The sequence below is a fragment of the Nanorana parkeri genome, unplaced genomic scaffold, assembly GCF_000935625.1.
Source record: "Nanorana parkeri isolate BGI_ZX_2015 unplaced genomic scaffold, ASM93562v1 scaffold344, whole genome shotgun sequence".
Taxonomy (NCBI): Eukaryota; Metazoa; Chordata; class Amphibia; order Anura; family Dicroglossidae; genus Nanorana; species Nanorana parkeri.
The window spans coordinates 118,456-130,331 of NW_017306612.1; the positions used below are offsets into that span (position 1 = coordinate 118,456).

The following is an 11,876-nucleotide window of genomic DNA, read 5'->3' on the forward strand; positions in this document are numbered from 1 at the left end:
TTTTTAACGGCTTTAAATGTGTTAGCTGGATTTAGGTTTTCATTTTACTTGCTGCTTAACGTTCATTTAAAACTGCATATCTATAAAATGATTTCCTTGCCCACAGGGTGACAACGCTGCTATGTGATTTCATTGCAGAATGAACAGCGTTGTCGCCCTTTTACAGGAAGTGGAAAAATAATGGATCTATTGGCTGATTTGTATCTGGACTGTTTGCTCGTGGTTTGGCGCTTGAATCTCAGATACATTGTGACAGATTGAGTCATATGTCATTTTGCTCATACTGTAGCTGCACTTTAATATTGGGTTCTGCAATTGACATTTCATATCAGATCACCCAAGGAGCTCCATAGAGGCTCTTTATGAACAGATAACTCGGGCTTTACAATGTGCTAAAATTGTCTTGGGCAGGTGACCGGGAGAAGTGGTCACATGCTGTGCTGTAGAGCAGGAGAGGAGAGTGCGGAGCAGGCGTCTGGCGTTCCCAGCGGGAAGTCGCGGAATAAGTCACAGTATAAGCAGATTATATCTCCGTGTTCTGTATATGTACCCTGGGAAATGTAGTCCCTACTCTCCCCATTAATGTTGGCCAGATAATTACCTGTCCAATTAAAATTGTCCCTCTAGGAAGCTCGTCTCCCTCTCCAGGGTCACTTTTTTCCGCGTTTTCCACTAGCGCTCTGAAGCGCATAGATCAAAATGATCCGAGCGTAAAGCAATTATCCTGCAGAGGAGAGCCGAGGGTTAAAGAATTCAGCTTAGTGGATTCGGAATTCCGGGCACGGCGCGCGATATTCGAATAGATACATAGTATATAGATAACGAAATCCGAAATAATAGATCTCCATCCATCCTGGCCTCTTCCGACCTGTAAATGATTCTGGGCGTGAGCCTCCCCATGTAGACTTAGTGGCTCAGACTACAAGTCCCAGCAGGCTTCGGGGCTCGCACACGTGAGGTTCATGAATGGATCCTGCAATTAACTTTTATGAAGATTTGACACAAAATATCCAAAACCCCCATTTTAATGGTACCAACCTAATACAAAGGGCTCATTCACGCGGGAATCGGCCGGCACATACAGCTCCGTGCACGGCCGTATCGGGAAGCTCCCGGGAAGGACAGGTGCTGCATGTGATTAGTACGCAGCAGCCTGTCCTTCTCTATGGGACTTCACGGCCGTACGCCGCCCTACGCTCACTCGCCCTGCACGTCCGTATGGGTGAGCATACTCGTACGCTGACAGGATGGATCCCGTCTGCGTCCGAGCCGGGACACACACACCCGCAGTGACCGGCACTTGAGGTGAGCGTATGGCCGCGTAGTCCCATAGGGAAGGACGGGCTGCGTACTAATCACATGCAGCACCCGTCCTTCCCGGGAGCTGGCCGATACGGCCGTACGTGCCGGCCGATTCCTGTGTGAATGAGGCCTTAGTACTTGCACAGCCACATAAAAATCCGGCCATAAAAATGTTCATTTAAAATATATTCCCCAATAGCCACAAAGGATGTTTTTTTTTTTTGCACCCCACAGGATGGAGGGTGTGGGTCTTCGGGCCTATCCTGAAGTCCAGGGGGAGGATGTGTGGCCTTTAGTTTCCTTCCTTTTCTGAATCGGGGGTCTCCCTTCGGGGGGGGCCCCCAACCGAGTACTCGGTGGTCCGCTTTGGTCGGCCACGAGAAATGGGTTCGCCTGGTCTCGGCCAGGTGGACACTAGTGCCCTTCCCCTGTCAGGAGCCTTGCGCCCCGGGGGGGTCAGGGAAGGGCCCTGTCTCTTCAGGAGACAAACCACTTGGACACACCCCTTGTGCACTTTTTTTGTGTGTTTTACATTTTACTTTTTGTGTTCACTGTTGGGTGTTCGATATCACGCACTGCGGGCTTCAAAAACGCTGATCCCCGCCATAGGTTTCCTGGGGCTTAAAGGAGAACTATGGGGTCAGGGCTTTTCCCCATAGTTCTCCTTAGGGTAACGGGAGGACACAAACTAGCGTCCTCCCGTCACCCTAAGCTCAGTATATAGGGAGCTGTAGCTCGCGGTATACTGAGACACCGGAGCGGATCCCGACATCGATGTCGAGATCCACCCAGCTGCGTGAGTGACAGCTGGCTCTGCCTATCTAGAGGCAGAGCCAGCTGTACCCGCCCCGTCCGTTCCGCCAGTCAGCGCTGGAGGATCGGAGCGGGAGGGGGGAATCCATCCCCTCCCCTGTCACGCCAGAGAGCCGTGACAGGATCGAGAAGTGAGCAAACACCGGTAGGTGTTCGCTCACCTCCGATCTACTGAGCCGACCTGTGACAGTCTCATTGTCACAGGTCGGCTAGAACTATGAGGTGAGTGAAAAGCACCCCTCCCCCTCATAGTTCTCCTTTTAAGAACAACCCATCTCTGTAATAAAATCCACTGGAAACAATTCCTTATTCCATTTTTATACGTAGCGGTAAGAGTTTACGTGGACAGGCCCAATTCCAAATCCATTTTTCTTTCCGCCAGTCCTAATGCTATTCATTTGACTCGGAGGATCTTTTCGCTGGGGTGAGATAACGATCGGCCCTTGAGAAATGAATGAGCTGTCCTCGGAGGGCCATGGGGGGTAATGTTTGATCCAGCGCAGAGTCCTTTTTGTGCTGCTTTTAGGCTGCGGCCTGACGAGAATTCTTTCCAAGTGCTGCAATATTGTGCATCTGGAGCCGGCCCAAGGCTTTTTTTTGGGCGCAGATCACATACAGGGGAAAAAAACGATTTGGAATTTTATTCGGGCCTCTGTTTACCGAACCACGCCGGAGGTTTTACTTGACAGCTCGTTTGGGGTTTATTCCATATGGCAAAAGGCCAATTTTGTTTTAAGCACCATGAGCTGTACGTATTCAGCGATAAATTCGTCTTCAGCCGTGATGAAATGAGTGCGGCTGATATCGGTGTGACGTGTATGAGGCTCCGGTGAAAGAAATGTGAAACAATTTGTATAATTTTTATTTTTAGACAAGTATCCTTTTACTCCAGCCGTTCTCAACAAGGGTGCCTTCTAGATTCCGCAGGGGTGCCTCAAATTTTTGCACAGTGTCATACTCCTTCTACCCCTACCCCTACCTCTACCTGTACTCTTACCTCTACCCCTGCTTCTACTCCTACCCCTATTTTTACCCCTACTCTTGCCGCTATCTGTGCCCCTACCTCTAGCCATACCCCAATCTCCACTCCTAATCCTGCCTCTATCCCCATATCTACTTCTGCCTCTACCCCTATGTCTTACCCCTACCCCTATCCTTACTGCAGCCTCAACACATACACCTATGCCTACCTCTAGCTATACCTCTACTCCCATCCCTGCCTCTACTCCTACTACTACCCCTATATTCCTACCTCTACCCCCATGCCTACTCTTACCTGTATCCCTACCTCTACCCCTATCACTATCCTTACCTCTACTCCTACTCCGGCCTCTACCCCTACCCTTACCTCTAACTCTACCTCTACCCGTACTCTTACCCCCTATCCCTATTTCTGCCTCAACACATACACCTATCCCTACCTCTATTGTGGTTTCTACCTCTACCCCTACTTCTCTTCCCCCTACTTCTATCCCTGCCTCTTCCCCCTACTTCTACTTCTATCCCTGCCTCTTCCCCCTACTCCTACTTCTACCCCGACTCCTACTTCTACCTCTACCGCTACCTGAATGTCTGTTCCCCTAGTGCCAACCTTGAACTCGGACTTGCTTCTAAACATAACCCTTAGCCTTAAAGTGACACTAAACTCAGGAGTTCAATCTTAAAAATACATTCAGGTCCCTTAACTATTACCAACAATGTATGTTATTTGTGTATCACTCGGCTGTAGATCCTCCAATCATCTCTGAATTGGTGCTGACACTGTCCTTCCTTCTGGAGGGTGACTCCTTTTGTTCCCCATGGTGCCTGTGTGTGTTGTAAAGTAGTCACCGCTCCAAGCTCTGCCCCCCGGGATGGACTACAATCTCAATACAAATGAGCAAACTAGACATGAGATTGTAGTCCATCCCGGGACCGAGCTTGGAGCGGTGACTACTTTACAGTTTTAAAAGTGTGTCTATAGTTAATTTGTAAACACTGGAGGCCGAGGGGCTGCTGCCAATTTTGTGTGTGTGGTTTGTCGCCCTGTGTGGGACCGGACAGCTCGCACGTTACTGAAATGCGCCGGACTCTCTCCGAACACACAAAGTCCTGAATTGAACGTTTGTGTCCCCCTTCTTGTTAATTAATTGATGAATTGTCATGGCCGCCTCGTCCGGTGAACTCCGTCTATGGAGCACTTCATCGGCTGACAGCTTTTCACGCTGAGGCCTTGTTTGGTTGCCATGGCGACTGACCTGCTCTGCGAGGCCGGCTCGGATCGCAGGCACACAACACCCACTTCCCCCCGCCGCCTTCGCCATGCTGACATGCTGATTGTGCACTTGTGCTGCGCTTCCTGTTTTTGCTTTCTAGACTTTCCTCCTTCAAATGTCTCATCTGATGGCTCATGCACGGTACACAGGCAATGGCGGCGCTGACCCACCAGCTTCAGGGGAACTGCAAGTCCCAGCATGCCCACGAATGCCAATGAATGCTTATGCTTTCCCTTTTAAGAAAAGGCACAGCTGCTCCTAGGACTATTTTATCGGACAATAAAGCTGCTGATAGTGTGCTTTTCCCATAATTCCCAGGGGGAGGGGGGGAGGGCTGGTTAGGCTCATCTCTAGCCTGCAGGAAAATAAAAGCTGCCATTTTCTTTAGGAAATGTTTCCGGGTTCTTAATTTTTACTGTTTGCTCAATAAATTCCAATTTTTCTTATCACCTTCATTTATCAGAATAATTTATCAGTTACTGTGAACTTTTTCCTTTTTAGAAATAGCCAGATACCAATCAAAAGGTAAATAAGTATTATAAAAGATATTATAAAGCACATATTGGGGGTATAGTCGGGTCTCTGGTGATTGGCCGGGGTTTCCATGGTGTAAGTTGGTTATAAACAGTTCAGTAATTAAAGAGCTGTGTTGCAGATGGTTTCATGGTCTGCAGTACTACAGCTCCTGTGCCGCAGCCCTACCTCCTGCCTGCTCTCTGTGCCACTATCCCACCTCCGCTATCCCAGCTCCTGTGCCGCAGCCCTACCTCCTGCCTGCCTTCAGTGCCACTGCCCCGCCTCCTGCCTCCTCTCTGTGCCACTGATGCACCTCCTACCGGCTCTCTGTGCCACTGCCCCACCTTTCTGTGCCACTGCTGCACCACCTACCTGCTCTCTGTGCAACTTCCCCACTTCTATGTTCCCACCTCCTGCCTGTTTTCTGTGCCACTATCCCACCTCCACTCTCCCAGCTCTTGCCTCCTCTCTGTGCCACTGCTGCACCTCCTACCTGCTTTCTGTGCAACTTCCCTGCTTCTAAGTTCCCACCTCCTGCCTGTTTTCTGTGCCACTGTCCTACCTCCACTATCCCACCTCCTGCCTGCTCTCTGTGCCACTGCCCCACCTCCTGCCTGCTCTCTGTGCCACTGCCCCACCTCCTGCCTGCTCTCTGTGCCACTGCCCCACCTCCTGCCTGCTCTCTGTGCCACTGCCCCACCTCCTGCCTGCTCTCTGTGCAACTTCCCTGCTTCTAAGTTCCCACCACCTGCCTGTTAGCTGTGCCACTGCCCCACCGCCTACCTGCTCACTGTGAAACTGCCTCCCCCCTGCTTGCTCTCTGTGCCACTGCCTAGCCTCATTCTTTTCACCACCTGCACATCCCCCTCCGACCCATTACCATCAAGAGCAACTTCTACTGAAATCCTGATTTTCCACCTCCAACCGCTACGTTTCAACTTAAAGGACACCTGTGAGGAGAGACACATGGGAGCTGCCATTGCTGATCTGGTCTTGGAGCACCACTCTGTTATGGCTTCCGAATACACTATGTCTCCAGCTTGGGATGAGCATGCAGATTCAGCATGGCTGCCCACCAGTACCACACTAGATAGTAAAGTCAGCATCAGCGCCAGGAACCTGAACCCTATATATAGAAGCTACAATTGCTGAATCCACCCCTTGAGCATGCCGTTTGACTGGCAATAACGCTGATCCAATACCACTGATCCTTTTCAGGTCACTGACTTAGACCAAACAATGCCGAAGCGTAATTCTACTAAGCAGTGTTTTATACAGCCACTTGGAGTTCTTCTTAAACTAGAGCAGATCTCGTGCTTTCTGCTTCCTGTCTTATCAGTGTCGGGTTCCTGACGGACGCACAGCCAACGCTCGCCGTGAACCCTCCCTCTTGGTTGTTTTTGCTCGACAGCTGAAGATCAAAATATTGTTCAGCAGACACAAGAATAATTATAGAGGCCGGAAGGAAAAATAAACGTTTACTTTGGGAATATTTTGTAGCAACTTTGATGTTCTCGTCCAAGATAAATATTGTATTGAGTTTTACTGTTTAAGATTTATTGTTTTTTTTAGCAGCGAAAGGCCAAACTTATTCTTTTAGGGCAAATCCCTCTGAGAATTCCTGGTCTTAAAGTGAACCCAACTTGTAGTCATAAGGGCCCATCTTGTAGACATGGGGGCCCATCTTGTAGACATGGGGGCCCAACTTGTAGTCATGGGGGCCCAACTTGTAGTCATGGGGGCCCATCTTGTAGACATGGGGGCTCGTTTATAACAGAGAAGGGATATCAATTTGCTCATTTAGACTTTGTATCCAAGCCCTCATCTCCATCTGTAGCCACAATGCCCCTGGCTGTGGTCGTATATAGAGAGCGGGGACTGTCACTGGGGGAGGGACAGAGCTGTCTTCAATGTACGCTCTGTCATTGGCTTTATCTTCTGGTATGTTAAAGCAAGATGGCAGCGATGGGGTAATAATTGGGTCTCGGGCAAGGCAGCAGATGGTCCCACCAGCAGCACTTACTGCCTTCCATTCACTTTCACGCCATATTGTTTGGCCAGCAGCACCAAAGACAAAAGCGTGGTTCTTCTGTGTATGAAGGAGTAGGTGACCTACTCCCTACCATGTGAGTCCTTTACCCGGCGTAAGCTCCAATTCACAACAGAGGACTTCCTCTCTTCACTCCTAGCAGCTGAATGGAGCAGGAGAAGAAAGAAAGGATGCGATGTATGTGCAACTGGTGGGTCTACACCATACAAAGACATCGTAGGCAGTTGTTCTCTTCTAGCCTTGTGGTAAAAGTTTGTTGAAGACCCTTTTCTGTTCCGCCATGACTGTCCCCTGTGTACAAAGCCAGCTCCATAAAGGCATTGTTTGATGAGTTTGGTGTGGAGGAACTCGAGTGTTCTGTACAGAGCCCTGACCTCAACCCTGCTGAGCACCTTTGTGAATTGGAACATTGATTGTGAGCCAGGTCATCTCGCCCAAGATAGCCCAGTACCTGACCTCACAAACGGGCACAAATTCCCACAGACAAAAAAAAAGAGAGGGGGGGGGAGGGGGTGGGGGGGGGGGGGACTCCACATTAATGGCCATGGGGGAACTCCATATCAATGGCCATGGGGGTGGAGGGAACTCCATATCAATGGCCATGTGGCATTGGGGGAACTTCATATTAATGGGTTTGGGGGGAACTTCATATTAACGGCCATGCGGTTGAGAGGAACTCCATATTAATGTACATGGTCTTGGAATGGGATGTCTAAAAAAAAAAGCTCATATACAGTAGGTGTGATAGTTGTGTGTCCACGAAGGTTTGGCCATATACTGTATCAAGCTATCTTTGGCCTGTCAAATTCTCCACTAGGCCAATGTTATTGTAACTCCAGCCACACTCAACCTACTTTTGACTAAACAAATCAAGGCAATGCCACCCCAGCCTTCTTCCAGATTCAGCATTATCGGTCACATTGATTGACTTGCTCGGGATAATGTATCTCCCCCACATGCGCACAGGGTCAGTGTGTGTCTTAGAGACTTGCTAGCACAAAGACGTTTATTGCAGAAGAGATAAAGAGTCCTTCAGACTAAAACTGGAGCAGCTGTGCATGGCAACCAATCAGCTTTTGTATTTCATTGTCAAAGCTTAACTGAACAAGCTGAAGAGAGAAGCTGATTGGTTACTCTGCACGGCTGCTCCAGATTCCGTCTGCTAAAGTTTCAGTAAGTTCTCGGAGTCTCTCCCTGGTGGCAAATTTCCTTTCCAAAGCCGAATTTCCACTTTTTAATGTTGGATTTGGTGCCTCACATCAGTCGTTTGTTGATTCATTTTCTGCATTGTTACAGGTCGATTAACTGTCCTGTTTTTTCTTTTTCTTTTAGGAAAAGAGGAATTGAAGTCGTACTTGTAAGTCACGTCATTGCTTGTTTTCTTTTTATCTTTCTTCTTCTAGTTAAAATGTTACAGAATGAAATCCTGAGTGATCGGCGTACTGAGTGAGGAGCGTGTGTTTACTGCTGTACATATGACGGCAACTTTGTAACCGTTGAGATTTTGCTGGATTTGTATCTAATGCATGCGTGTGTCTAGCAATGGTGGCCGGGCCTCAAAATGTTTATGTAAAGTCCAACTCCAGCCAAGACTAAGGCCTGGTTCACAGCTGGGCGTTTTACAGCGCGTCCCTACGCTCTGTAAAATGCTCAACATGTGAAAACCAATGATTGCCTATGGGCATGGTTCCCACCTGGGCGTTTTACAGCGCGTAGGAACGCGCTGCAAAACGCCCTAAGAAGTACAGGAGCTTCTTTTGGGCGTATTTGCCGCGCGTATCCATTGGGATACAGCCTGGTAGCCCTCGGAAACGCGCTTTTGTCACGTGTTTTTACTGCGAATCGCAGTAAAAACGCGCGGCGTGAAACGCGCGTTTTCCATACGCCTAGATGTGAACCCAGCCTAACAGTTGTGGAGAGTGAAGCCGGCCATACACTGGGAGATTTCCATCCGAGCGTTCATACACAAAATCTGTTGGCTGTATCTAAACCCAGAATTGTAATATATTGTAGTTCACAGGTCCATAGAGGTGGCGGCTGCATTCCTTTTTTTTTTTTTGTTGCTTAGGCGAAGTATATTTTCAGTAAGTGTTGATCCTGCCAGAAATGCAGTGTCCTCGTCACTTCCTGTGAGCTGAAAAGACCGTAAAAGCAATATTTGTTTATCCTGTGTAGTCTCTAATTCCCATCAAATAGCATATAATGCAGACGAGCAAAAGCAGACATGTCTAAAGTCCATCCTGTGTGACAACCATAGATATAGTAGAGAAGTGAGTGTAGCCATTAAGGGACATGAAATGCGTTATTCGCAGGATCGCCGGGTGAAATGAAAGTGAAAGATGCCTTAAAACGGAAAACGAATGCAACCATCGCATCTAAGGACTGATGTGCTGCAGTACAGGCAGTCCCTGGGTTACGAACAAGATAGGGACTGTAGGTTTGTTCTTAAAGGAGAACTATGAGGGGGGGGGGGTGCTTTTCACTCACCTCATAGTTCTAGCCGACCTGTGACAATGAGACTGTCACAGGTCGGCTCAGTAGATCGGGAAGTGAGAGAACACATACCGGCGCTCGCTCACCTCTTGCCGTGGCAGGGGTGGGGCTGGATTCTCCCCTCCCCGCTCCGATCCGCCAGCGCTGACTGGCGGAACGGACAGGGGAGGGGGCGGGTACAGCTGGCTCTGCCTCTAGATAGGCAGAGCCAGCTGTCAGTCACGCAGATGGGCGGATCCCGGCACAATTGTCGGGATCTGCTTCAGCTGCGCCGTCTCATTATACCGCGAGCTATAGCTCGCGGTATACTGAGCCTAGGGTGACGGGAGGACGCTAGTTTGTGTCCTCCCGTTACCCTAAGGAGAACTATGGGGAAAAGCCATAACCCCATAGTTCTCCTTTTAAGTTGAATTTGTATGCAAGTTGGAACAGGTACATTATTTAAGTGTAACCTCAGCACAAATTTTGTTTTTGTTTTCTTTTGGATAGCATAGGGAAAGGTTACCTCCCTGTAAAGTTTGTTTTGATGTGTGTGCCTCTGTTCAGAAGTTTTCACCTCACTCTCTGTCCCTGTGACAATTTAGATTTTTAAAATTTTGGGTTGCCTTGGAAACAAGGATTGGCGATAAAGCTTCAGTGGAGACACCTTTTTCCCATGATAACTTTCACAGGAGTGAATTTCCCTTCCTAGGGGTAGATTTTCCTCTCACTTCCTGTTGCCTCAAGGACAGGAAGTGAGATTAAATATTTCTAATGAGGATACAGACAGCAGTAAAAACCTCACAGTGACCCGGAGGAAGAGGCGGGCACCCCTCATCTGCACGTCTAACAAGAGCCAACTTCCTGTAATGTACGCACAGTACTACAAAACAGACCCAAAAAGGTGGGCACTCCTCGTCGGCACGAGCGCGGTAGCATTACAACTACCCCCTGCTGTACAGTAATAGCCTCCGTTTGTCAGTAGGAGTCGTATGTAAGTAACCCGGGGACTGCCTGCATATTACTTCTTTCTTAAGGGGGGTAACTATGCGTTAAGATTAGCCACTCCCACAATGGCGATGTGCAGCACAGCAATGTCATGTCATACTTTGCCACGCCCACTAGGGATTGCAGGCAATGACCTTTGTTGGTTTATAGACCTGACAAAACGGTTTTTGTACTGTGAAAGCTCGGTCAGCCTCTGTGAAGTATCATTTTAGGAACGTTTTCAGTTGTATAGAAATAGATCAAACAAGCAAACTAGGGCTGTGGAAATTAAAGATTAATTTCTCGATTAATCGTTAAACTTTTTGATCGATTAAAATTATTTTGATCGGTAATGAAAACACTCGCCTCTCCGCCGGCTTCCGGGAGTCCCGTCGGCGATCCGGTGACGTCACGGACATCGACGTCACCGGACTCCTCCCCCCTTCCCCAAGTGGCTCCGTCGGCTAACGAAGGGAAGGATTTCGATCGAATACGAAAATGTTAATCATTACCAGCCCTAAAGCAAACTAAAAAAAATTCCCCTTTTTGCCATCTTGAAGACATGTGGCCGCCTCAGATATACCAGGGCCTCTTGAGCTGCCCGCGGTGCCCTTAGGCGGAGCGTGCTTGTTTCTGCTTATCTGTGTTGTCGGCTTTATTCCTCCAAATCGGGAAGAATCGGCTTCTCAGGAAGCGTTTATATGTGAATTTCCTTTCATAATTGTTTATCTTGCCCTTTCAGGCGTATTTTTAACCTTTTGAGGCAGAGAAAAGCTCCGGCTTTGTTTTATGCCGCGCTAGCCGAGGACGTGCCATCAGAGCTCGTGAGGCCGTTGGGTGGCAGCCGTGAGCTCGCTATTGGCGGCCTCATGGGAACTTTTTTCCGGTTACTTTTGTTGCAGAATTGAATTGTGTCCTGAGGTGGATTTGGGTGAACTCTTTGATTATACGATAGAGATAGGAAAGTTTTTAGTTAGGTTAGCCAATTGGGGGACCAAAAGCCATTCACTAATCTTCAAGGAAACCTTTATTCTCATACAGTAGACAGGGGTAGGCATACTCCGCCCCTCCAGCTGGGGTACAACTGCAAATCTCATGAGGCATTGCAAGACAGCCACAGGCATGACTTCCAGAGGCAGAAGCATGATGGGCTTTGTAGTTCTCCCACAGCTGGAGGGCCAGAGCTTGCCTACCCCTACAGTAGAGGTCCCTTGGACTCCTGACCTAAACTGCTGGAACTAGGGATGCACCGATACCGATCCTACTAGGGATTTCCTTTCACTTCCTGTTGTGGCTGTTGGATAGGAAGTAAAGAAAAATGGGACACAGATGGCAAAATAAGCTGACCAGGGTCCCCCCACCCCCCTTAGTCTATCCAAAACCAAAATTTGGCTTCAGTTCTACTTTAACTGAATAGGACAACTGCAGCCTATGAGCTCCTCACTACCTCAGTGTTAAGTCTTGTGGGGTTTTGCACGTTG

At 48.7% G+C, this 11,876-nt stretch overlaps 1 protein-coding gene across 1 annotated transcript in view; it reads left to right on the forward strand.

Moving 5' to 3' along the window:
- Window positions 1-11,876, forward strand: part of ITPK1 (inositol-tetrakisphosphate 1-kinase) — a 70,541-nt gene that overhangs the window by 10,619 nt on the left and 48,046 nt on the right. Inside the window, exon 2 of the mRNA XM_018558499.1 lies at window positions 8,269-8,293. Coding sequence (XP_018414001.1) covers window positions 8,269-8,293 — 25 coding nt within the window. The remainder of the gene's footprint in view (window positions 1-8,268; window positions 8,294-11,876) is intronic.